The following is a 26,399-nucleotide window of genomic DNA, read 5'->3' on the forward strand; positions in this document are numbered from 1 at the left end:
CTGCAATAAGCTGGTGTGTTGAATAGCAAACTCCTCAGAGGAGCTGTGTGATGATCAGCTGTTTGTCCACTTAGAGAGCGAGTACTCCTCTGATACTGGCTGCTGTTGCTCTCTCATGTATAGTCAACATGCAGGACACATTTTCATTTAACAATTTGCTCTCTAGCATGTTTATTTTATATGTTTTTAACTTGCAGCATAGCTGGTACTACAACACGTGGTGCTCCAGCTCTTCTCTGATTGGCTGTTTTTTTGCTGGTGACGTAGTAGAAGCTTCCCTGTTTTGTAACACTGAGCTCAACGTGCTGGTTATCAAACAAAACCTCTCAGTAACAAAACAAGCATCAAGAGGCACAATTAAGGTAACGTTTTACTACATTTGGGTTTAACTTGTGCATGTAAATCATTGATGCTGTGACGTTTTGTTATCATGTTGTTGGTTTTGTTGTATTGGGTCATTGTTTCTGCAGCTGTGTTGTCTTGTGGGTCTATTAGAAATAGATGCAAATGCAGGCTTATCCATTACAAACAGTTCTGTGAAACTTAAAGGTACTATAATTATGTAACTTTCAGAGAATCCCTGTTATTAATAACACAATTGGCTGTAAATATGTGAAAATTAAACTTGAAAAAACATCTATCAAGAGGCTAAAAGCCTGAAAAAACATTCAGAAATATGTGAAAAATGTCAGAAAAGTATTAGTAAAATATGTCAAACAATATTGAAAAATGTGTAAAATATATATTTTTTAAAAATGGCTGTGAAATTTTTGTAAAATATGTGAAAACTAAACAAAATAACATATATTTGTAAAGAGCCTAAAAGTACGAAAAAAACAAATCAGAAATATGTGAAAAATACGTGAAAAATGTCAGAGAAGTATTAGTAAAATGTGTAAAAAAAAATATTGAAAAATGTCTAAAAAATTTGTAAATTATAAAAAAAACAAATGTATGAAAAATATTTGTAAAATATGTGAAAACTAAACAAATAACTTATATTTGTAAAGAGCCTAAAAGCACAAAAAAAACATTCGAAAATATGTGAAAAAATATCCGAAAAATAAAGTCATAATATTCCGAGAAAAAAAGTCGTAATATTATGAGAATAAAGTCATAGGTTTATAAGAAAAAATAGTCATAATATTATGAGAATAAAGTCAGAAGTTAACAAGAAAAAAGTCGTAGTATTATGAAAATAAAGTCATATGTTTACGAGAAAAAAAGTCGTAATATTATGAGTATAAAGTCATAATATTACAAAGTAGTAATTTTACATGTTATTTTAGAGGGGAAATAGAGCAGCGTGCCGCCTGTGTGAAAATGAGGAACGTGGAGCATCTTGTGAAATTATACTTCAGTTTAGGTTTCACAAATAACAAAATGCTTAATCTTTTTGCACATCAGCACCACATTATCTTAAGTATCAGGACCTTGAAAAGGTTGTGCAAGAAACTGTGTTTATTCCGTAGAAAGAACCACACGTACCTCTGGGAAATTGCCTCTTTTGTGGAGATGGAAATTACTTTTTTTCGTCGTAAAGTTATGACTTTATTCTCGTAATATTAAAAAAAAAATTCTACTAATATTATGACTTTATTCTTGAAATCTCTGATTTTTTTTCCCCCCTCAATGTGGCCCTAATACTTCGTCGTAGCCCAGCACTCATAGTGGGATAAAGAAAAGTCTATTTGTTCACAGGTTTCCCAGTCATGGCTCATACATGTATTCACTGGTTCCGCAAGGGACTCAGGCTGCATGACAACCCAGCCCTGATGGCTGCTCTGAGGGACTGTAAGGAGCTCTACCCCGTGTTCATCCTGGACCCTCACCTCCACAACAATACCCGGATGGGCATCAACTGTTGGAGGTTCCTCGTCGGAGCCCTCAAAGACCTGGACTGCAGCCTCAGGACGCTCAACTCCAGGTAGACGATATTCAGAAATATTGAATATTAAGAAAGTTAGAAACGCATATGCATATTATTATATTGTCATATTGTGTGTTTGACTCCTTCAGGCTGTTTGTTGTGAGAGGGAAGCCAGAGGAAGTGTTGCCTAAGCTGTTCGACCAGTGGAAAGTAACAAAGTTGACCTACGAGTACGACACAGAGCCCTACAGCCTGAGCCGGGACAAAACGGTGACAGCACTGGCCAAAGAACACGGAGTAGAAGTCATCTACAAAATCTCGCACACTCTTTATGATATAGACAGGTAATGCTGAACATGTGCACATATAGTTTCCTTACTTTACGTAAAGGTACAGTCTGTAAGATTTTTTTGGCATCTAGTGGTGTGGTTGCAGATTGCAACCAGCTGAGTACCCCTCTGCTCACTTCTCCCTTTCCAAGACTGCGGTAACCTAAGCCGCGGAATGCAAAACTGTGGTAACGCCGTTCGCCGCGTTCTGCGGTCTGTAATTTCTGTATAACAGACCGTTGCTATGTATAGCAGACCGTTGCCATGGGTGCAGTTCTGATGTCGGACTCTGGCGGACCGTTTTTGTGTCAAAATATTGATTTCTTAAGTAAGTAGCCGTGTAATAAGCGGGATAATGTACAGCTAGTGGGTCATCGTTGTGAAAGAATCGCCTTCAGGGCGATGAAAGACCCTGACGCAAGTGGCATCGCCCCGTCTGGGATTCTTTCACAACAATGACCGGCTCGCTGTACATTTTCCCTTACTTCATAGATCCCCTGAAATGTTACACACTGTTCCTTTAAATCCTATGTAATTGCTACTTCTGAACTATTTGATTTCAGGGTTGTTGACTGCTGCATCATACTGTTTTTTTATTGTCTGTCATGTCGTCATAGGATAATTGAGGAAAACAACGGGAAGGCTCCCCTTACTTATAACAAAATGCGGGCAATAGTGAAGACTCTCGGTCCCCCTAAGAGACCCATCCCTGCTCCAACCATGGAAGATACGAAAGGTAATACGAACAACACTGGATCATGCCAGTGAATTATCAAAATGCCTTCATTGAAATAAACCCAATATAAAAAACTACCATACAAGTGTAAAACTTTAATTGAAGTGTATCTCTTCTGTCACAGATGTGAAGACGCCTTGTTTAGACAACCATGAGGAGAAATATGGGATCCCTTCACTGGAGGAGCTCGGCCAGGACACTGCAGCTCTAGGAGAGGAGAAGTTCCCAGGAGGAGAACAGGAGGCCCTGAGGAGACTTGAGGAACATATGAAAAAAACGGTATTTCAATTTCACACACTTGTATTCTTTCTCTCTACACGAGTCCTGGCCAAGACGGCAGCATAAAAGTTTCACACCTAAAAGCACAAATAATAAACTTAAAAGCAAAACAGCAAAAAGTTAAAATCATCATAAGAAACTTCACATAAAACAGACTTAAACAAAAACAGCAAATTGCATCGACCAATGAATTAGCGTGATTCAGTAATGGGATAAATACATTCAGTGTTCAAATGGTCCTTAATCCTGTTTTTAAAATCCTGCATGCTTATAAAATCATCTAGTTTAAAATGACTCTGTAGCTCACACCAAGATGAGGATGCAAAATATTGAAAAGTTTTTTTTGACACTAAAACTCACCGCTGAGACACGTGGAAATAAAATAACTTTAGACGTCTTCTAGGAAAATCACATTGAGTAGAGAACTTTTTTAAACCAGCATCCCGACCGACAATAAAGAATTCTTTATTATTAAAGCTTTGGTGTTATGACTGAGATGGAAGATTTACATGTTTCGCCTTTGACCCGTAGGCTCCGTCTGATTTTACATGATCTCTTTTCTTACTTCAGGGATGGGTGTGCGGTTTTGAGAAGCCGCAGACGTCTCCTAACTCGTTGAGCCCCAGCACCACCGTCCTCAGTCCATACATCACTTTTGGCTGCTTGTCTGCACACACCTTCTGGTGGAAGTTGACTGACGTCTATCAGGGGGTGAGTGTCGCCATTTGCAGTTCAGCATGGTATTGTAACTTAACTCTCCTCAATGTTTAATACATTTCAACAGTAAAAAATAAGCAAAATGTTGATTTATGCTACATAGAAAGGGCAGAGCTATCGGTCTTAACTTTGAAATTCTGTTAAAGCTTGACTCAGTCTGACTGTCGTGTGTGTGTATGTTTGTGTGGTATTTGCAGAAGAAGCACTCAGATCCTCCAGTTTCACTGCATGGCCAGCTGCTGTGGAGAGAGTTCTTCTACACCGCCAGTGTGGGTATCCCTAACTTCAACAAGATGGAGGGAAACCCTGTATGTACCCAGGTGGACTGGGACACCAACCAAGAATATCTGGCAGCATGGAGAGAGGTACTGGGTTCTTTAAAATGATTTTAAATGGAAATTAATGAAAAGAAGGGAAATTATGCTATTGGAAGAAGAGTTTTGTGATAATTCAGTAGTATTGCTAATTTCCTTAGATCATGAATATTTCCCGTCATCCTGGATGTTCTGTTTATCCCCTTAAGGCTCGGACCGGTTTCCCCTTCATTGATGCTATCATGACCCAGCTGAGGCAGGAGGGCTGGATCCACCACCTGGCCAGACACGCTGTCGCTTGTTTCCTCACCAGGGGAGACCTGTGGATCAGCTGGGAAGAAGGGCAGAAGGTGTGTAAATGAGCTTGCCTCTATTGCTACTGTAGATTAAGATAGGATAACCCATCCAGGCCCACAGCGCATGTTTCCATGTGCAGTTTACGGTATGTGGGAGACAGCTGCAGAATAACCTCTTGATGAAATGACTTTGCAGAAGACAACCAGACTAACCTTAAATAGGTATCTTTTGATTTGATATATAACTGTTTGTCACTGCAACACATTATGAAGTACTGATATAAATGACAAATAACACTTGAACTCATCAGAGTAAGTTGGGTATAATCAGAATGTGGATCACATCTACAGGATTTTATCATTATCAAAGGGGTTTTTCCAGCCTACTTTAAAGGGGAACTCGTACACATCAAAGTGTGTTTACAGGTCCTGGGGAGTACTATTGCAGGAGTGAAAAAAAAAAAGTTGTATAAAGCCTTGAGGAGGGTCAGTTGCAGCTGAAGACTACAAGTTTGAAATTAAAAGATAATTTGGGGTTGTGAGCTGAAGCATAACACACCCGAATCTCGGACCGAACTGTCGCCACAAGTTACATTGTGGGGATTGTAGGCGCCAGGTTTTGACAAGGAAGAAGAATGCATGAAATGAAAACGACAGTATCTTCTTTTTTTTAACGGTCCATAGTGAGTCTGAAAGTGTTGTCGGAGTGTAAAGCTGAATCTGTGGAGTACTCACTTTGCTGACTGCTCCTGAAGGTGTTTGAGGAGCTTTTATTGGATGGCGACTGGGCTCTGAATGCTGGAAACTGGCAGTGGCTCTCGGCCAGCGCCTTCTTCCACCAGTTCTTCAGGGTCTACTCCCCTGTCGCATTTGGCAAGAAGACAGACAAAAGTGGAGACTACATCAAGTAAGATCATAAACTTAACAAGTTATCACAAATGATACATGTTCTATATGAAATAATGTTGCCTCTGCTCTACTTTATAGAAAGTACCTTCCTCTTCTAAAGAAGTTCCCAGCCCAGTATATCTATGAGCCTTGGAAAGCTCCACGCAGCGTCCAGCAGGCAGCAGGATGCATTGTGGGTAAAGACTACCCGCATCCCATCGCACAGCATGAAGTGATCAGCAAGAAGAACATCCAGAGGATGAAGTCAGCTTATGCCAAGAGATCCGGGGACCCTGCCAAATCATCCGACAAATCACCCAGCAAAAAGCAAGGTACTGCAAGAAACGTGTACTTTTATGAGAAGGTTATCTCTTTTAATGTTTACAGAAAGTCCTGCCTCTTTAATACTTCTCTTTATGTTTTCCTCCTATAGGTGTAAAGCGCAAGGCTCCATCTGTCGTTGACATGCTGAAGAAGAAAGACAGAAGAAAATAATAGTTCACTAATGAATCTGAAGTAATAGAGTTATTGTGTAAACTGTGACTCTTCATTACAAATCACTGAATATATATATATACAGTATATACGGGTTTAACACTGTCAAGACTAGATTGGTTACCATTTTATATTTTTTGTGTGCCGTTTTTACTTTCTATATTGTTTATAATATTATAATGTTTCTTGCATGGAGATTAAGTTAAAATATAAAAAGATTGATGGTCTCATCTTGTTGGAAGGCTACAGTTTTTATTGAGACAAGGTTGTGTCTGCTTCACAAGTCGGCCTTTTTATTGTTTTTTTGTATAAAATAAAACATCTTACTCTTGAACCTTAGAAATTTAATTTCTATTTTTCATTCTTTACATTTTATGACTACTCAGGTTTTAATATCCAATTAAATTAAAATTCATACAGTAAGTAAGTCTAATTTGTGTCCATTTCGGGTTCCTTGACATGAAAAAACTTGGGAACCACTGAGCTACAACACCGGTGGTATTTAGGAGCTCTCACTATCACCACTAGAGGACACTGTAATTCCACCTGCAGAAAAGTCTGTCACTTTGTTGAGCAGTTATACTGAATATCATTTATTGAGTGAAATGGTGAAGTTTAAGGGGCTTTAATCTGAGTTTTACAATATTTATGAATGCATTTTTTTAGTAGAATTTTTTTTAAAAGGTTGAGTTGGAAGATTTTCAACACTGACATTTTATACTTAAAATGTGTTCAGAAAACTAACAAAAAAAATTATATTACACGCCTGTAAGAGTGTAATGAAATCGAAACTGGTATTTTTTTCTGCAATATTTAGCATAATTTATATTATCTCAGCTGCAGTGGTTCCAACCGAAATGATTTTTTCAGCGTCTTTATTCCTAAACTGTTGAATTAAAAACGGAAACATTTGATGCAATTCATCATAATGGCCATCAGCCCCTGTCTAATCCGGGGTATGCTGTAATATTAACTAAGGCTCATTAGTCAATATAGGCAACATACAGTATGTTAACAGGCGGTGCATGTGATTGGCTGAAGGCAGAGTGAGCAGTCATGATGTGTGTGTGTTAAGAGAGTGTGTGTGTGTGGTTGGGCACACAGCTGTCCTTGGAGGTCAAGTCTTCTCCTGTTTCTGCTTCCTTGGAGCTGACACTGGTGTGAATATCCAGAAGATGATGTCACAACCTCAGCAGCGGGCCAGACGGCTGTACAAAGCCAAGCTCAGTTTCCACAGAGACCTGTCAAACATCAAAACAATCTGCCGTCCAACTGTGCGTGCGTGCGGGAGGGTGTTTGGGGGTACACCTGGCACCGGGCCACCCTGCCATTAAACTCTCACGCCAGAGCCGTACACGTCTGCAATCAGTTGATTACAGATTTATTTGATTTCTCTAATACTGCATGTTATTAGAGACAATGGTCTTAAAGTCAGTATACTAGTATGTATTTGTAAATTACTTGCAAATTTGATCCTATTAACACATGAAGTTGCCCCAGCCCCAGAGGGACTCATTAAGCTGTGATCAAAATCCCATTTATAACTGCCTGCACCCCCGTATGTCCGCTGGTGTGCCCCTCTCTCTGTCTGTCTGTGTCGACACCTCACTACTCACACCATCTTGGATTTGGGCGCTGCGATATCCCAGTTGGATTAGAACAGCATGTTCCCATGCAGCTGGCGTTTCATGGAGCTTAAATAGTAGTGATTTATCTCAGGAGTGCGTTTGCTCCACGGGCAGCAACATCTAACCGTTAATTCCCCCTGTCTACTATATACCAAGTTTGCTAGTTTGAAGAATAGCAGCAGATCCAGCCTTTATTTTATTTACAAACCACTGGCCATAATAATAATAATAGGGCTTTAAAGTTCATTAAGAGCATCATTTGTAAGAAATCTTTTCATCAACTGACATTACAAAACAATATGAATGCATTCAACCACTTGATTAGCCATCAGAACCAAAAAGGGAAACACTCAATATTGGCTTGTGTTCATTTACTTAAAGGATGGGTCCACTTGCGTTCCCACTCAGCTGTTAGGTTACCAATGTAAGCTAATCAATAAGGTTATGAATAATGTGAACGCTAGCACTCGTTAAGTCAAAGTTAGCTTGTGCTGAGTTTGGAAATAACTGAAAGGGTTAGTTTGGATTTTTTGAATTGGAGTTGTATGTATACTCCCGTGCTCTGCAAGGTAAAATCATTGTTTTAGTGAATGGAGTCTGGTGGCTTTGAAGCAAGTGATATAACAGCTTCAGCTACTGTCGAAACGGGCTGTCTGACGGCGAGGTAAAACAGCTGTGGACAGCAGAAAGACGTTTGTTAACAACCTGAAAAAATCCATCTGTTTAAGTGTACTCTATATTTAGAATATTTTCACTGCTTTACCTCACCATCAGACAGCCCTCTCTGACAGGGAACTGAAGCCATTATATTGCTGTCTTCAAAGCCACCAGACTTCATTCAGAAAAACTGTAATTTTACCTCACAGAACGCGGGAGTTGCTGGTCTAGCGCTGCATCGATTCGGATCCAAACTAATGTGGCATGGACACAGCTCAGCTTCCGTACTGGTACTCCTGTCTGCTTCTCTAAACTGGGAGCATGCCGACCGCGATCTAAGTCACTGTAGGTAATACGCACTGACTGACTATGGATAAGGCTATATGTATATATATGTAGCAACGTCATTATACAGAAACTTATGTCAGGTCACGTGGGAAAACGTTTTTGGAAGGGCTTGGGAAAATAACATTTTCACACTAAAACATACTTCGACCCAAATTTGAATGTTCGGATTAAAATACATAAGGAACACCACTGGGAAGCTACAGAATGATATAAAAACCTAAAAATAATAATAATAATGGACCCGCACTTTAAGCAGGAGCTAGGTTCATTACCTCATAAAATATAATATTTTGAAGATCACCACAACACCAATGGACGTGCCCATGTTACCCATTCTGATGTTATGAAAACAACATATAATAGAGACTTTTAGAGCTCCGTCAGTCAACACGTGTAGCTGTTGTGAGGCTGCTTTACCTAATGAGACGTCACCGACAGCACCTGTTCATAACAAACATGTTGAGACTGTTTAATTGCACAGAAAACTACGTTGACGTTCATTTTGACTGACGTGCGTGAGTCAAGGGCATAATGGTTTGCTGGAGGCTGAAGGCAGGTGTTCTCCGATGGCCAGTTTACACCAAAACTAACCAAAAAAAGTCTGATATATGTAAAGACTTACCAATTTTCTCGTTTAGTCACATTAATGACATTATAACCAGAGAAAAGAGCAAGGGACAAGAGGAAGTCGTGAGTGAAAGGTTTATGAGCACATGCTGAAAGGTCACTATTTATTGGACGTCTATAAAGCTGGTAAATAAATGCCACAGTGAAACTGAAGCTTCATACCTTTTGGTCTATCCCTATCTACTCCGACACACACACACACACACCTCTGCACACATCCCAAACAACAAGAGTCCTCTAGACCTGGGCCCGTCCATTACCACTCTGGTTCTAATGACTGATTATAACAATTTACATTTGCCCTGCGGTGACCTCCTTCTATTCCTGACGGTGCACAATTATGTTGTCAAAAGACCGATAATGGTATCAACAGGGCCAGAGGGAGTGATCTCAGTGAGCATCATCTGTAGCCCCATCTATAAATCTACCACACTAAGCCACAACAGGGTTTTTAGAGGCGCTATACATAGCGAAGTGTGAGGCAACGGATATGCAATGTGGAAATCTTGCCCCCGCGCCCCCCGACACACACACACAGCTGAATTCAGATTTGGAGAGGAATTGTTAAAACATTGATGTAATGATTTATTTTGGGGAACGGGGGCTTGCTATGACGTGGTTGGCCCGAAATACGTGGAAACGCTACATTTAGATGTCTATCAAAGTAGGATTTAGCGTGGAGAGGAGGTTGTGTTGCTCTGGCTCTATCTGTTTAGCGTGGAGAGGAGGTTGTGTTGCTCTGGCTCTATCTGTTTGGCGTGGATAGGAGGTTGTGTTGATCTGGCTCTATCTATCTGGTGTGGATAGGAGTTTGTGTTGATCTGGCTCTATCTATTTGGCGTGGAGAGGAGGTTGTGTTGCTCTGGCTCTATCTATTTGGCGTGGAGAGGAGGTTGTGTTGCTCTGGCTCTATCTATTTGGCGTGGAAAGGAGGTGGTGTTGCTCTGGCTCTATCTATTTGGCGTGGAGAGGAGGTTGTGTTGCTCTGGCTCTATGTATTTGGCATGGAGAGGAGGTCATGTTGCTCTGGCTCTATCTATCTGGCATGGTGAGGAGTTTGTGTTGATCTGGCTCTATCTATTTGGCGTGGAGAGGATGTTGTGTTGCTCTGGCTCTATCTATTTGGCGTGGAGAGGAGGCTGTGTTGCTCTGGCTCTATCTATTTGGCGTGGAGAGGAGGTTGTGTTGCTCTGGATCTATCTATTTGGCATGGAGAGGAGGTCGTGTTGCTCTGGTTCTATCTGTTTGGCGTGGAGAGGAGGTTGTGTTGCTCTGGCTCTATCTGTTTAGCATGGAGAGGAGGTCGTGTTGCTCTAGCTCTATCTATCTGGCGTGGAGAGGAGGTTGTGTTGCTCTGGCTCTATCCGTTTGGCGACACTGGGAAGCTGCTTGAAATCCTCCTGGATCCACCTTCTCACATACGTTCACATTATATGTATTATTTTTTGTCATATGGATTGTCTATGTTGTATTTTCATTATGTTGTTACTCTGTACACACGACATCTATTGCACATCTGTCAGAGGGTGTCGTATCTTACAGATTGTAAGGCCCCTTGAGGCGAATTTGTGATATTGGGCTATACAAATAAAATGGACTTGACTTGACTAGGAACAGCTGAAGAATCTTGTATTTCCATTGGTCCTATTCTTTTTACGAGACAACATAACAACACAAAATAATTGCACGTTTCTCTATCTTCATATATATAGTACAGCGTTAGGAAAGCCCTCTCCAGCCATCAGCAGTTGGGTAACATGCTTAAAGGGGATTGACTGTCAAATAGAGTCACATGACCGAGGCTCCCGTTGGCCTCTGTAGTGTTTCCACACCCTGCTGTGCTTTGATCTCTCTGTACGCACCCAGTCAAGAATATCCACCCCATGCTGAGGCAACTGTGTTCTTCACCCCCCCTAACACAGAGGCTCCGCCGCTCGTACATGTCTATCACTGCAGTTTATGTGTTTGTTTATGAGAATCGCTCATGGAACCTGTTCTCAAATGCCATACTATATTGTGTCTCCATTTTTCTGCGGGTCAAAGGTCGCTCATTGTCATTTTTTCTTTGAAATTTGTCTCCTATTTTGAAATTAAATTCTTCAGTAAATGTTGGTCGTTAAGTTGAGTCCTTATGTCACCTTGCTGGCAAGAAAAGTGGAAAGTGTAGGAATTACCATGATGAGAGGACCATGATGGATGGATGGAATAAAAACATTGAAATAGCTAGACAGAAGTTTCTCATAGGCATGTGTAATATGACGACCGTAACATGAGAGAAAATTCGGATTGATATCTTTGAACCTGATTTAGGAGGACACACTCAGGAAGCTGTAATTCATACAGTAGTAGTGTCAGTTACAACCTGTTCAAAGAAGATCTGAAGATTTGGCTTACAGTTTGTTTACCATGCAAAAAATAAGTTCAAGGTGAAAATAAAACACGCATCATTTGCAAAGATAGCTGTGGTTCTCAGTCTTAACAGGTTATTTCACTTTTTACTGTGAGAAACACTGTGTGTACGTGTGTGTGTGCATGCTTGTGTCAAGATAAGAGCTTGTTGGCAGTCAGTGGGATCTGTCCATATAAGGCTGTTCTATTCCTACTGCTTTTCCTCTGGGGATCCAATGCAATTGTCACTCACTGGACAATGCATGCCAGAGAGCTTGGTAGGCTTCACCGATCTTATATTATATTATATTATATTAACTTTTATCTTTTTAAAAACGAGATCATTCGAAAGAACAAATGTGGAAGGAAAGGTGCCAAGTCGGCCAAACAGAAGTCATTGTAACTGTAAAAGTGAAGCGTGATTCTCCTGTTTGACAGCTCAGTGATTCTATACTACAGTCTGTACATAGAGCTAACAAGTTTGAGGAGAAGAGCAGCATGCACAAGTGGTCCCTCTGTTCTCTGAGTGCATGTAATCCATTGGAAACAAAATTGAAAAAAAAACCTTCACCCTGTTTTTTAAATCCTCTCCTCCTATTCGGGGAACTACCAAACCTATAATGACCTTGTGTTTGACGTGTACGTATTGTGGATTTCTCTTCTTCAAAAGGATTTTTCTTGTTTCTGTACAGACTTTTTATCACATGGCTTTTAATTCTTTGCTGCTGGTATATTTTTTTTTATTTTATAAAATGTCCACAGACAAGTTTTGGAAAGTGTGATGTGCTCTTGTGCCTATATTTGCAGGCCGACTATAAATAGTGCAGCAGCCTACGCATGCTCATGTTTGATTGGAAATCGCAGTGCCTTAAGCCAGAGCTGTGGGGTATCTGTCAAAGGAGGGAGAGAGACCTGTGAATGGTGAGTTAACTTTATAAAATAGTCTGCTGCGTAAATAACCGATAGGACAGCATTTAAAAGAGGTACAGAGAATCTCTTGCTGATGTTTCTGCTTTCAATCTCAAATATGTTTTAATCTCAAATTGAATGTAATTCAATGTAATATAACTTCCTGTTGTTCTCTCTCTTTGTTCTCTTTCAGCTCTCATTAACCTCTCTGGAAAGCCAAGATTATAAGTGACAACACAAACTTTTTTTTCTCCTCGAGTGTTCCTTTATCTGGTGGGAAATGGGTTCACGGAGGACACTGACACGCTCCTCTTCTAGTAATGGAAGATCCAGCAACGGGGATGATATGAGTGGGAGCAGTGGGAGCAGTGGGAGCAGTGGGAGCAGCCGGACCACTGGCTGCAGCTACCTCTCTAACGTGAGGCCAGAAAACAGGTACGGCTTCAACACTAACCCAGTGTGCTGCCTGTTGAAAACCACTTTAGGGACTAAGTTAGTCCAAAATCGATGCTTTTTCCAATCCTGGGATGGACGTGTGTGTGTGTGTGTGTGGCATATTATTATCTTGTTTGTTGCCATGGCCACCAGAGTTTAAATAAACTGTTGATTAAGTGCAGCATCTCAGGTATGCACCATGGGCCCCAGTTCACATCGAGCAATACACCAACAACAGCTTCTGCATGGAAAGATCTGTTCATGGAACAAACTGTGTTGACCTTTAGGTTCAACTCTGTAATAATAAGAATAGGCTATAAAGAGTCTTTTGAGATAATAATATATATATATATATTATTCTAGCCTGTGGCACAGGGCAGACTTTACAGTAACATTACAAAAAGTAACTATGGATGATGCAGAAATTATTTTTCCTTATATGCTACCCACAAGTTATTTGATATAAGGAAGATAATTTTATAGAAAACTAGAAGTTGATTCTTTGTCCTCTTCTGTCGGCCCCTCGTGTGATTCACTCCACAAAAATGTGTAGTGCGTTATTATCCCTGCAAAATGATATGTGAAGATCATTTTGTGGGAATGGACATCATTCCCAGAAGGAATTACTATGAGAAAAATAAAATCGGAAATGATAAACAGGAAATGCTGTTAGACACAATTTCCTGCAAAACATTTTTGTTTTTATCTTTTTATCTTTTTTTATCTTAAAATGTAATCGTCATAGTAAAATTTCTGTAGTATTTTTATTGTCGACATTGAATCTCCAACTAGATAAACAGCAGTATGTAGTGCCTGCACAGTGTATTATTTAAGTGTGACTGTATTTAGTATTACTGTCTCGTTTTGTTTGTTTAATCGTGAGTAACATGCAGTGAAGTGTAACAGTAGCTGTGCGCTGACCCAAAGCTGAAATGGATGTCAACACCAGACATGGATCAACTGCACGTCATGTATACACGCAGCACGATGATGCTCTTATAACTTGCATGCAAGCCAACATTAATTTATGTTATTATGATGTGTGGGATGTTTGTTCCACATTTCCACATGGGTCAACAGTCTTGAACTGTTATATTTATGGTGATGTGTTTAATTTTTATAATTAATATACAGTAAATGGACTAATTGGACCTCTCTAAGGCCACGCCAAATAGCTATTCATACTGAACTTCAGAGGTCAAAGATAACAAAAAACCCTTTCTCTCTTTTTGATGTGGTCTGTGTAAGATTTGGCTCTGTTTTCATTGCCTCTAGTAAGAACAACTCAACACTTCATAATCACAAATCTGAGTCTAATTTTTGTTATTAATGTGATTGAAGGCCTAAATTCAGACTTGGCTTTGGTGACCAAATCAGCACATGTTTAGAGAAATCTAAACTTCTAGTAATGTTGAATCCTAACAAGCTACTGTAGCTCCACCCAGGCTCTAACCGCAATTTGCCCAAGTTTGGATTATCTTGTTCCAACAACAGCCAAGCTGGTGGCAAGCTGGCTAAAAAGCGGGTATCGGCACAGTCACTACTGTACGTCTATATTTTTTCGCAATGGTTGTTACAGAAATTTCGAGTTTTAATCAGAAATAGTCTCCGAGCTGCATTAGCTCCCATCACCAGAACTTTAATGTGAAGGAAGCCATGTAGAGGCAATGGAGGCAAGGTCTTGAGACAAATAACACAACTGGTAATTTCATTTCAGATATATGAGAAATGTAAAGCGTTTTTTGAACGTGTAAATACGTTCTAAAAGAATCCCAAAATAAAAGTATGCGAATAAGCATAATGGGTCCTTTTTAAAATTACAAAAACAACTTTACAACTTGACTGAGCTGCTCTCTTCTCTTGCACAGGAGCACACTCTGCAGCGTGATCGCACAGTTAACAGAGGAAACACAGCCCTCCTTCGAAACAACCCTCAAGTCAAAGGCTGTCTCTGAGAACAGCAATGTGAAGTTCTCGTGTGTGGTTACAGGTAAACATTTAACACTCTGCAAAGCTTTACACCAGATGCTTGCAACCTAATGGAAATATATTACAGGAACATACAATAATACAGTTTACTTGATGAAAAATCGAATATATAATATTCATAACTATGTTTTTATTAGTGTATAATTACTTATAACTAAGAATTGTTGTGTTTTCATTAGCTTTGAATGAGCTCTTCATATCTACATAGGGAGCGGGTCCTCGAGTCCGCCATGTTGCTACAGTAGCCCAGAACGGACAAAACAAACACTGGCTCTAGAGAGAGACTTTTGTGTTTTTACGTTACCTGGAGGCCACCGACACATTTATGAAACTGCGGTAAAGTGAGCTGCAGAATGCAAAATCGTGGTAACGTCAGCCACCGTCTGACTTCTGTTGCTCCTATAGTAGTGTTATTATGGTAAGGATGGCCTCTGAGCGAGGCGAGCGTCGTTACCACGATTTTGAACTCGGTGGCTCAAGTTACCGCAGTCTTGGAAAGGGAGGAGTGAGCGGAGGGGTACTCAGTTGGTCTCAATCTGCAACCACACCACTAGATGCCGCCAACTCCTACACACTGTACCTTTAAGGAAGTGAATGCACAAAAATAATGTTCTACCTCTGAAAACAGGCTCAATATACACCTGATTTCATGCATTGTTAGCATCAGAAAAAATATTCAGTCTCCAAGACAGCTATTTCTCTATTTACACTGCAGTGAAGCAATTGTAAACTAAAATGCTTTTTCTTTGTTTCTATTGTTTTTCAGGATACCCTACTCCTCTACTTATTTGGTATAAGGATGATATGCAGTTAGACAGATACTGTGGACTGCCTAAATATGAAGTATTCCGCAATGGACAAAACCATTCCCTGCACATTTACAAGTATGTATGTTTGGAAACACTGATATGACATCTGACTGCACTTGTTCTATAAAGACATTTAAATGACTGCACAGCAAAAGGCACTCTAATAGAGGAAACACAACCATAGTGTATTATCTTAATCTTTCTGCTATGAAGTAGTCCAAAATACTAAGAGGGTGCCTTGACATCCTTTCCCAAATTAATTAAACCTATTAATAAAGAGCTTAGAGCTAGAGTTTGGCTAACACAGCAGTTTTTCCTTGTCAGCAAAGTTTACTTTTGTCTTTGTCAGGGAATGTCATTTTAATTAACTTAAATTGGCTTTTTTTTCAGTTGCACAGTGGAGGATGCAGCTATATACCAGGCCTCAGCCAGCAACAGTAAAGGTATCGTGGCCTGCTCCGGGGTTCTGGAGGTGGGCGAAATGAACGAGTACAAGATCCATCAGCGCTACTTTGGCAAGCTCAAACAAAAGGCCGAGAACAAACGCAGGGAAGCGGAGGGTAAAGAAAACCAGGAGCCGCTACGAACCATCAGTCCGGACCGCACGCTGAGGAAGCGCCGCTCCACAATGGAGGACTTCCTCAGCACGCCGAGCTCCATGGAGGACGAGGGCAATGAGGAGAGCCACCAGGCTGTACCTTTAGAGACTGAGGCCAGGTTACAGGAGGCAGCTGTGGAAGAGGTGGAGGAAAAGTTGGTCCCCATCACTAATGGAGCAGTGTCTAATGGACAGATCATCAGTGAGAATGGTAACAAGAGCGGGACATATATATACGACTCTGCTCAGAAGCCTTTTACTGCACACCAACCCAAAACTCCCTTTGTCAAAAAGAAGATTAAAATTTCCAACAGCGCACCAGGAGAGCGGGCGTCTGAGGAGAGAAGGGCAAAAGATGAAGTCTTGAGCTCTGTAGCTCCGGCCTGCACGGAGTCAGTACAGGCTGAGGGGAAATCAGAAGAGTTTATGGAAGTAGAGAACAGTGTTAGTTCGTCAGTTGTGGATTCAGACTTCAGAAACGTGACGGAACGACATCAGAAATCAGAAACAAAGGAAGTATTGCTTGCTGAGAGGCCCTCAAAGGATGAAAACATGTGTGTTGATCAGAAAGAGCATCTCACTTCCTCAGTACCCGCTGCTGCTCCTACACCTACAAGTCGTACTGTGTCAGGAACTGAAGGTAAAAAAGCTGCACAGCGTGAGAAGGAAGCTGGACGCAAAACTACAGAACAAAATTTAGAGATGAAGAAACAAAGTCCTCACATGACCCCGACACAGCGACACTCAAGTGCTACAGCAGCACCCACACAACCCCGAAGCACAGCGAAGGGGAACATTTCTAAAACAGAACATGTCATGGATGTTGACCAGAAGTCAAACACTTCCATTGGCGGATCTTTAGCACACAGAGACATTGAGCCGGTGAAGGCACCGTGTGAAAGCAGAACTGCTTCACCTCAGCATCCATGTGAGCAGGCTGGAGATCAGCTGTCGGCGAAGGAAACAAGCCCCTGCCAAAAAACAGTGTCTGTGTCTCGGCCAGCGCCGCTGAATGAGGTGAGCGAGCCTTTCTGCATGAGCTCATGAGTGCTTTGTGCTGCCAACACAGGCCTCGTCAGTAACACAAGCATCCTGGGGCTATTTTTAGCTTTTACAAGTATGCCCCGCTGCGTGACAAGAATTAAATGACGCACATGTTGAAAGATGCAACAGGTAGATTAATGCCTTTTATATTGTTCGTTTAAAGGTCTGAGAGTCGCAGCATTGCTTATGATTTAAATTTGGAATTAGGCTCTCTGAAAATATTAGTAGGCTGACATTTAGGAAATGTGTTTATTCGCTTTCTTGCGGAGAGTTAGATGAGAAGAAGATTGATATCACTCCCATGTCTGTCGGATAAATCTAAAGCAATAGCCAACAGGTGGTTAACAGCTAGCTTGGCTCTGTCAGTAGGTAGTTTTATTTACATGGATTAAACAAATGAGATATAACATGTTAATTCCTTAGAGAAAATAGCCTATATAGGCTATGATGTAGCAGACAAAAAATGATATTTAATTTCAGATGGACTAACAGACAGACATGAGAGTGTCATCGATCTTTGAATAAGTGTATTTCCCCAAATGTCCAACTAATTCTTTTAAAAGTGAAAGTAAATGGATTGGGTGTTGTGATGGTGACCTGAGTCCTAAAACACGGAAATGAGTTAGCAGCATTTTAGCACTTCCTGCTCCCTCATCTGGAAGTCAATGGGTTTTTAGTTAGATGGCTGAAATTCACTTCAAACAGCTTCAAAATTCACGAATGGGATATTTACTGACGTATTTTATATCGTAGAACAAAATGTTAAAATCTCTTCAGCTTGTGTTAAAAAAGGTGGTTGCTAACAAGTGGCTACTGTATATGAGACTACAAAACGTTTGTTTGCCGCAGAGTTTATTTTCTGCAATAATCCAAAACCCAGTGGAAAAATCCCTTTGGCTTTTTGTCGAGGGAACCAGTGCGATGCTAACTTCCTGGTTGGCCTACAAAAATACGTCATCCTGCACCACTCTATTTGGCAACATCCAAAATTAGCCCATGTTTTGCTATTTGGATTGTGAATCTTTATTGTTCACATGGCTTATGCAATCTTCCCGACTCCAGCTGCGTGGCTGAATACTTGACGGCACTGAGAGCTGAGACAAAACACTGCACAGCTGAAGCACCTCTTAAAATGACTCGCATTCCTTTCTGGCCACGCTTAAATGTAAAATAGCCACCTTACTTGTGAACAGGCCTCACAGTGGCAGAATTACATAGAAGGGAAGGAAAACAAGCAGAAATGAGCAACGATGCAGTTTTTTTATGCATCTTATAATGATAATGTATACTATATTATTTTATAGTTACGTTATTTGAAGTTTTGCAGTTGCTTCTTGAAGGAGCATGTAGGGCAGAAAAGAGAATGACCCTTGAGCTACATCCTGGCTTATCTCCTCCGTGATGGCATGACATATGACACAGGGAACCTCTCGTGCTAATTTAAAAAGAGATTCAGCTCAATTACAGACTTTATGGGGATTTAAAGCTCGACAAACATGCTTGTATGGCAGAGACGTATAGAGGAGAGCAGTGCACCATGCTTACGTTTCATTATGTACCAGATATATTACACTACCGTGCAGTTTTTCCACTGTCACAGAGTCTCAATCAAGTGTTGGTTAATGTGCTGTATTTGGAATGTTTTATTATTCAAAATGTAAAGAAATGCTTTAAGAAATATCCTCTTATCATGACAGGGTTGCACTGAGAGCCATGTGAACACAGCAAGTAGAACAAGCTTTCTTGTTATCATCACTAACTATCTTTTCTCTGGTTCATAAATTTTGTTTTGCTCCAAGGTCTTCTCATACCTTTCTCTCTTTGTTGCTGGTTACGCTGTTGCTGTTTATAAAATTACGTGTGTTTATCCATGTTCTGCATAGCCAGGGATAAAGGAATAAGTATTTACAGCATGGAAATCTCTGCTTGTATTTTGCCCCAAGGTTACACAGGCCCGTACAAAGATGAACAGGAATGATGCACCTGTCAGCCTTGAGCTTCTACCCAACAAGATGGACGCGCCAACGCCGCCACGAAAGACCACATCACAGCGAGAGACCATGACAGATGACATCCAGACCCCGTCTTTGCAATGCGGCCGTCAAGCAGCGATTGACCAAATGACACAGGACACATGGGATGAAATCCATACGGTCCTTTCTACAGACATACAGAAGTCACCCCTCCAAAGCCCCGGTGGTGGTGAGAAAACCCGAGGGTGTAGCGTTTCTTCCAGCGCCCAGCAAAGCCGAATTGATACAGCTATAAAAACTGTTGAAGGGCCAGAAATACAAGTTAAGGAGAAGGTAGACGGTAACGAGGTAGGTAAGTTATTGGTGCAGTCTGACAGCGAGGCTCCACATGAGAAGATGGTTGAGATGGAGACTGAAAGTGCTGACCTGCATGTGATTGAACACACTGAAACAGAAAAGACCAACGGTGCAGCAGATACTGATGTTATCATTGTGGACGCATCTAAAAAAGAAACTAAGAAGAATGAGCATATTTTAAAAATGGCGGAGGAAGCTAGTTCAGCATTACAGAATCTAAAGTCATCTCTATTGGAGCCTGCTATCCCGCTCCTAACAAAAACGTCAGGAAACCTGTCCGAACTCCAGATTAAAGACATCCAGGAAATCCCAAAAGCTGTAACAAAAGTCATATCTGTAGCCGAACTTCTGAGATCACAAATAAAGGCTCTTGAATCCACGTTAGCAAATTCAGTGACCGCCCTACCAGTCCATGCTGGCTTTGTACAAGATCCAACCACAACTGTTATAGAAACATGTGAGGAGTTTAAAGAAGATGACAGCAAACTGGAAGTGAAGAAGTCAATGCCTGACAGGAAAACTGAGATGACTATTGACAATATTCCTCCCAGAACCATAAAGGAAACCCTCATGGAAGTTTATAATCTACTAAATAAAACTGATCAGGAACTAATTCCGTCTCAAGGTGTAACTTCATCGCCTGTTCAGGCTTTAGGAACACCTCTCGTAATCCCACCTATCTCCGTTGTAGACACTGGCACCGCTAGAGAGACTGCAGGACTTCATGGCACTGACAAAAATGAAGGTGTTATTATGGACATTTGCCACGAAACTGGAGTGTCAACTCTGGTTCCTATGAAAGATGACTCTGTTGTTTCCTTTTCTGGGAGTGAAAATGTCAAACATACTGTTCCTCCTTTGACTTCTAAGGACAAACTGAACAACGGATTTACATCTGGAACTGTGACCCGAGAACCTGTGACTCCACCTGCAGTGACACCTTTAAAGGCCTGCACTCAAGAGTCAAATATTACAGATTTGGAGCATGCCAAAGGTGAACCTGTTCAAGGCAAAGACATGGGAATTATGCAAAAGTTAACCCCAGAAACTAAACTCAACAGCGAAACTGAAAGGGAGATTACTGAAATGAATTCCACAACACTAGATCAATACAAAATGGAAGAACACGACACAAAAAGTGTACAAAATTCTCCCACTAAAAGTGGCACAGACACACAAGAGCATAATCTTCACGTTATTCAGCAGGACAGCGCTATGGTTGAGGAGTTTTCAAGGACTGACTCCTTAGGCAATCCAACTCCTGAGGCTAGTCCAAGGTTAAAGAAAAGAGACTGTGTTTCTCCCATTCCTTCTGCTACTCCACAAGAGCTGGCCTCTGGGGCCAGACGCAAAATCCTCGTACCCAAGGCCAAACCCGAGGAGGCCTCAGAGGCCACCTCATCGCTTGATAACCAAACTCAGAAAAAGGAAGTTCCTACAGAGAGCAGCAAGCTTTCCGTAAGTCCCTCGACCCCCCTTGCTACGTCTCCTGGCCTGTCACGACGGGCGCCTCTACTTAAGCCCCCTGGTGAGCAAACGCCTCCTGCAGAACGACGTTCTCCACTCTTGAGCAGGAAGAAGACGCCATCTGAGACCCAAGCACCAAGTCAGCCACCCACTGAGGAGATCAACACCCTCAAAACTGAGGGGAAACCTACAGAGAAGGACAAGCATGACCCATTCAAAGGTAAAATAGACAGAGTAGTGTTTTTTAAATGTTGCTTGAAAATTTGCAGCTTTAATAGAAATTGTAAGGCCTACTATACCCCCGTTTCCACCAACCAGGAAGTTCCTGGTAATTTAGTACCGGGACTACTTTTCAAGGAACTAAAAGGTTCCTTCAGCCCATTGTTGTCTGCGTTTCCATAGCAGTCTAACGACCTGCAAAGATTAGGCAAATTAGTCTGCTGACTTCCTTGTTTATGAATGAAGCAGTACAACAGTTGAGGCCATTGAAGCAGCAGTGCTGTGTGTGTGTGTGTTTGACCAATCAGCGATGGTCATACCTGCAAACTCCACCCCGAAAGTTCTGACGATTTCAGAAAGTACTACCACCCGACTAGGGCTTTTTTCGAGGGGGTAAAACGGCCCCCAAAAATGTCCTTTGAACTTATTTTAGATCCTGGTCTCTGCGGTCAAAACACAATGACTTCCTCAAAAGGTTCCAAGTTCCGGGGGAAAGTCCCTGCGGTGGAAACGGGGCTTATGTGTAACATGTGAAAATTGTGCCTACTTTGGCAGTAGTAGTATCAAAAATACAATGCATACTACTAGAGTCGCCTAAGAGACATGATTCACAAACCTGTGGTTTAGTTACTTAGTTGGTTAGTGCATGTGTATATTGTGTCATGTGTGTATTTAATATTATTATATTGACATTTGCTTACAGCACAATATTATGTATCTGCTATATATTTATAAGCTACATTATACAGCAAAGAAACCTTTGCTATACAGCGTATTTATGGCACATACAGTATATATCAGACTGGATACATGTAATGTAGAAAAGGGTCCTGTCTAGAAGGTAACCCACAAATTGCGAAAACTCTTGCAAGACTCGCTGCCCGACGACCTATCCTAACCTTAACTCTTCAAGGTCAATGCCTAACATTAACCATCTCGCGAGAGTTTCCCGAAGTGTGGGTCACCTTCTAGACACGACCATTGAAAAGTGTGTATCTTCATCATGTTGTCTGTGTCGGCTCTCCGTCCCTCCAGCTCCTCAAGTTATTCGTAAGATCAGGGGCGAAAGCTTCGCAGACGCCTCAGGACACTTGAAACTGTGGTGCCAGTTCTTCAACGTTCTCAGTGATTCTACAATCAGATGGTACAGAAATGAAAAGGGGATTGCTCAGATTAAAAGAAAGTAAGTTTCCAGACTTCAAAGTAAATCTACAGTTTTACAAGAACTATTCTATAAAATGTTGCTGTGTTGTGAATGGTCTTAGCAAGAAAAATAGCTTTCGTTATGTGTTTGTTTCTCAGTGCAGGGGATGAAACTCAGGTCAATCTTGCCATTGCTCAGGCGTCATGCAAAGACGCTGGTGTTTACGGATGCACAATCACAAATGAATATGGGACCGACTCAACAGACTATCTTCTTAGTGTAGAAGGTACGTACTTTTACCTTACATTTGGCATAAAACAATAATTTTTACTTGCATTACTGGGCCGCAACACGGCTCACCCTGTCTTCTCTCTCACTGTGTTGCAGTCTTGGCTGGACTGTTCCTACGTGAAGACCTTGGTGGTAAGATGAGATTTCACATATGTTTAGATCACAGTTTTTTCCAGCGTCAGAGCCCAAATGCTTTTCTAACTACATTCTTCTGTCTACAGTTGGAGAAGAAATTGAAATGACACCCATGTTATTCAACAAGGGCGTGGCTGATTCTGGCGTCTGGGGCAACAAATTCTTTGGCCGTATAATGATGCAGGAATCTCGCATTGGGGACGGCTGTTCCCATAAAGTTTGGAGGGCAAAAGTCATCTATGGTCTGGAGCCCGTGTTCGAGTCTGGAAACACGTGTATCATCAAAGTGCGCAACCCCATCGCCTATGGAGGCAAAGCAGATAGCTGCCTCATAGACAGGAACCTGGAGATTGTCAAGCAGGTATGTAAGAAAGGTTTGATTTTGTGATTTATTTGCGTCTTCTTAAATCTAAATATATCATCCAACATTAAAGTGAGTCAGTCAGGTATCATTCTTGCCACCCACGTAGGATTACTGAGGCACTAATCAAATGAAGATTAAATATATACTCTGATGTAGGTTGAGCTTATCTTCACTGGCTATTCTCCAACGTTCTGCATACAGGAGAGTAAAATTCAGAACTTGGCTCGTGAATACTGCAAAATCTTCTCCGCAGAGGCAAGAGTGATTGAAAACTTTGGCCCCTCTCTTGAGTGAGTACTATCAGTTAACTCCTCATTAAACGTTAACATCCTCTCGAGTATTATTTGCAGTAAACCACGACCATTAAGCCTTGCTAAAAGTCAATCGCATCATGACAATCTTTGTCACACAGGGTGGTTCCAGTCTACCTGATATACCGACCAGCAAACACTGTCCCGTATGCCACAGTGGAGGCTGATCTGACCGGAGTCTATCAGAAATATTCCGTCCTGGATGATACAGGCAGAATAGACACAAGGTCTGGCTCTGAGGTGGAGAAGAAGTGCTGTGCGCTGCAGCACTGGATCTTTCAGTGGACCAATGGCAATCTGCTAATCACTCGGCTAGAAGGTAGGCGGACACTTGAATACAAACGGGCAATGTGAAATTTATGATTTCCCCAAATTTGGGGCTAAAGTATTGAAGAATATATGATGATGATTTTGGGATGTACAATGCTGTGAAACCGAGACCACCTTCTTTATCTTCCTCTTCGTTCATCCCACAACACAACAAACATTCACATTTACCAAGTTTGTGTTCAAATCAGTAGCATATTAAACTGAAGAGGCCGTGAGCATGTGAAACTCAAAATTGGTTAACGGATTACACATACGTCACCATAACTAATGAGGTAAAATATTTCTTGCAATAAGGAGAAGTGTGGGAGAAAACATTTTTGCTTCTTAAGGCCCATAGTTCTGTTGTGTTTCTACAAGAACATGTTTTACGTGCTTAAGTTTAATGTTAAAAAAAAAGCTTAATTTCTCTCATGCCAGCTGTGCTGCAGCACCTCTTTTCACCCCCTGTCTGAAACGCTCTGTTTGAGCTTGTATTTTTAATTTTTTTTCTGCCTCTCATATGTTTAGTGCTGGAGTTACTGTGATGACAATTCACATTACATGTCTGTCACATTTGAATATGTTACCTGAAAAACAGAAAAATAAAGTAATTGCGCGGTGTTGTTTTGCAGGTGTTGACACCAAGATCACCAATGTTGGGATTTCAGTCAAATCGACGGGGTTAGTATAATTGTGTTGTTTCTGTTAATTATGCAGTGAAAACCAAATTTTTCAGGTAATTTACATTTATAGCGACCACAATCACGACTGTAACATTTGGCTTTATTGTGTGTTGCTGCAGGCACCAAGGGCTGTCTGTCGAAGGGAATCCCAAAGTTTTTGAGCAGTTTGTCTCCCAGCACCAGTGTAACTACTTCTGTGGTCTGCTCAGCCTGAGGTCACTAAAGGTCATGGACTCGTTATTGACGCCAACAAAGCCCAAGAGCTCCAGGAGCCCGTTGCTTCAACGCAAAATGGCGGCTGGCTCCTCCAGCCCTCAGACCGGCCGGAAAGCCGCTGTCAGCCCCAGACTGCCCAGGAAAACCGAGCAAGAGGGCCCAAAGACCCCCGCTAAACAAAATGCTGCTGATGCTGCCAAAGCTGTTAAGGTGGAATAGAGTAATTATCACTCAATAAGACATGAAATATCACACATTTTCTCAATGGAACAGTATTCTGATCAAATGCCATTGATGAAGTCCTAAACCAGAGATGGTTCACTGTTGGGTATCAGCAAAACAGCCCAGGAGGAACTGGAAGAAAGTTAGTGGGCTGATGACACCCTAAGCCTTCAGAGAACATGAAAGAGATAATAAATACGATTCTAACAGCCACCATTCCTTGCCATTATCACTTATTGTGGCCCTCACGTGTTGTGGTGATTATCTTATGTATCCTACATTCGACTATCAATCTTATGGTTGAAACTCAAGTGTAGTAGTGAGAAGAAGCTTTCCTGGGTTTGTATTCTATCAATCCATGCACCATTGTAGCTCACAGATTGTGAATCCCAGTCTCAGGTCAGTGTATTTGTACTAAATGACTGTGCAAGATTAAACATTTTGAACTGAAGTGGCACTGTATGTAGTCTGTAAGCACAAACTTGTATCTTTTGTAGTCACCCTTGTGAGAATGTAGGGCAGCTATTATGTAAATTGGAGTAAAACCACAACGGATACACAGTACAGCACATTTTTAAGGCTGGGAGGAAGTCAAATGTAGCTTCACATGACACTGTTGTACGGTGGCAAACGGTGCTGTGCTTTTATATTGTGACCTGCCATGTTTACTTGCTGTTCTACATTGCACTGCATTTTGAGAAACTGCACCTTTGAATGCGACTGGTTGTAAAATAAAAAAGATATGATTACGCCTCGGAGACGTTGTGAAAGTGCATGACATGTGCTATTTAAATTTTGAGTGTCATTCTTAATAGAAATTTGCATATTTTGGAGTGGGCTGAATCACTGTTATGAAAGCCATCCCACTCAGTCTATCTGAGATCAGCAGTCACTCATTATCATGACAGATAAGTAACCCGGTGTTATCTCAGTGACTCCTATTATCTGAGAGGACTCCGTCACATTTCTTTCTGTCATTACACTGACATGAACACGTTATTTATAGCATTTCTATGAAAAGGATTGCCATATTTGGGCTGATTCCTTTAGACAATTTTAATAGAGCGACACTTTATTTTATTATCAATATTTTTTCCAGCTACATCTGAATTTTACAAAAGGATTCATCCTCTGGGAACCATAAATGTCTGAACAAAATAAATTGGCAATCCATCTTATAATTGTTGAGATATTTCAGTTTTTTTCAGTATTTTTCATATATATGTTCATATCAGAACGACATAAACTCACTAAAGGATTCATCACTTTATGCTGTAGGATCTTATGAATATTCAACATGAGAAAAGACAGGCTATACATAGTGGTGTAAAAAGAAAGATTCCTTATTTCAG

The 26,399-nt window shown here is 41.1% G+C and overlaps 2 protein-coding genes across 2 annotated transcripts; both read left to right on the top strand.

Annotated features, from left to right (window-relative positions):
• Window positions 1–26: 26 nt before the first annotated feature.
• On the top strand, window positions 27–6,038 carry cry5 (cryptochrome circadian regulator 5). Its single transcript, XM_037750115.1, has 11 exons — window positions 27–362; window positions 1,702–1,927; window positions 2,020–2,214; window positions 2,817–2,935; window positions 3,060–3,214; window positions 3,785–3,925; window positions 4,129–4,296; window positions 4,455–4,595; window positions 5,297–5,448; window positions 5,529–5,761; window positions 5,863–6,038. The coding sequence occupies exons 2-11, from the start codon at window positions 1,713–1,715 to the stop codon at window positions 5,922–5,924; spliced, it is 1,581 nt and encodes a 526-aa protein (XP_037606043.1). The 5' UTR covers window positions 27–362; window positions 1,702–1,712; the 3' UTR covers window positions 5,925–6,038.
• A 6,374-nt stretch (window positions 6,039–12,412) lies between these two features.
• Window positions 12,413–25,805, top strand: alpk3b (alpha-kinase 3b). The gene is made up of 14 exons (XM_037753545.1): window positions 12,413–12,493; window positions 12,675–12,916; window positions 14,785–14,906; window positions 15,672–15,789; window positions 16,105–17,329; window positions 19,300–21,373; window positions 22,408–22,555; window positions 22,675–22,802; window positions 22,904–22,939; window positions 23,029–23,303; window positions 23,508–23,596; window positions 23,719–23,936; window positions 24,559–24,607; window positions 24,729–25,805. Exons 2-14 carry the CDS (start codon window positions 12,762–12,764, stop codon window positions 25,042–25,044), a joined length of 4,953 nt encoding a protein of 1,650 aa, XP_037609473.1. The 5' UTR covers window positions 12,413–12,493; window positions 12,675–12,761; the 3' UTR covers window positions 25,045–25,805.
• The last annotated feature ends 594 nt before the right edge of the window (window positions 25,806–26,399 follow it).

The sequence above is a fragment of the Sebastes umbrosus genome, chromosome 2, assembly GCF_015220745.1.
Source record: "Sebastes umbrosus isolate fSebUmb1 chromosome 2, fSebUmb1.pri, whole genome shotgun sequence".
In the NCBI taxonomy this organism is placed as follows: Eukaryota; Metazoa; Chordata; class Actinopteri; order Perciformes; family Sebastidae; genus Sebastes; species Sebastes umbrosus.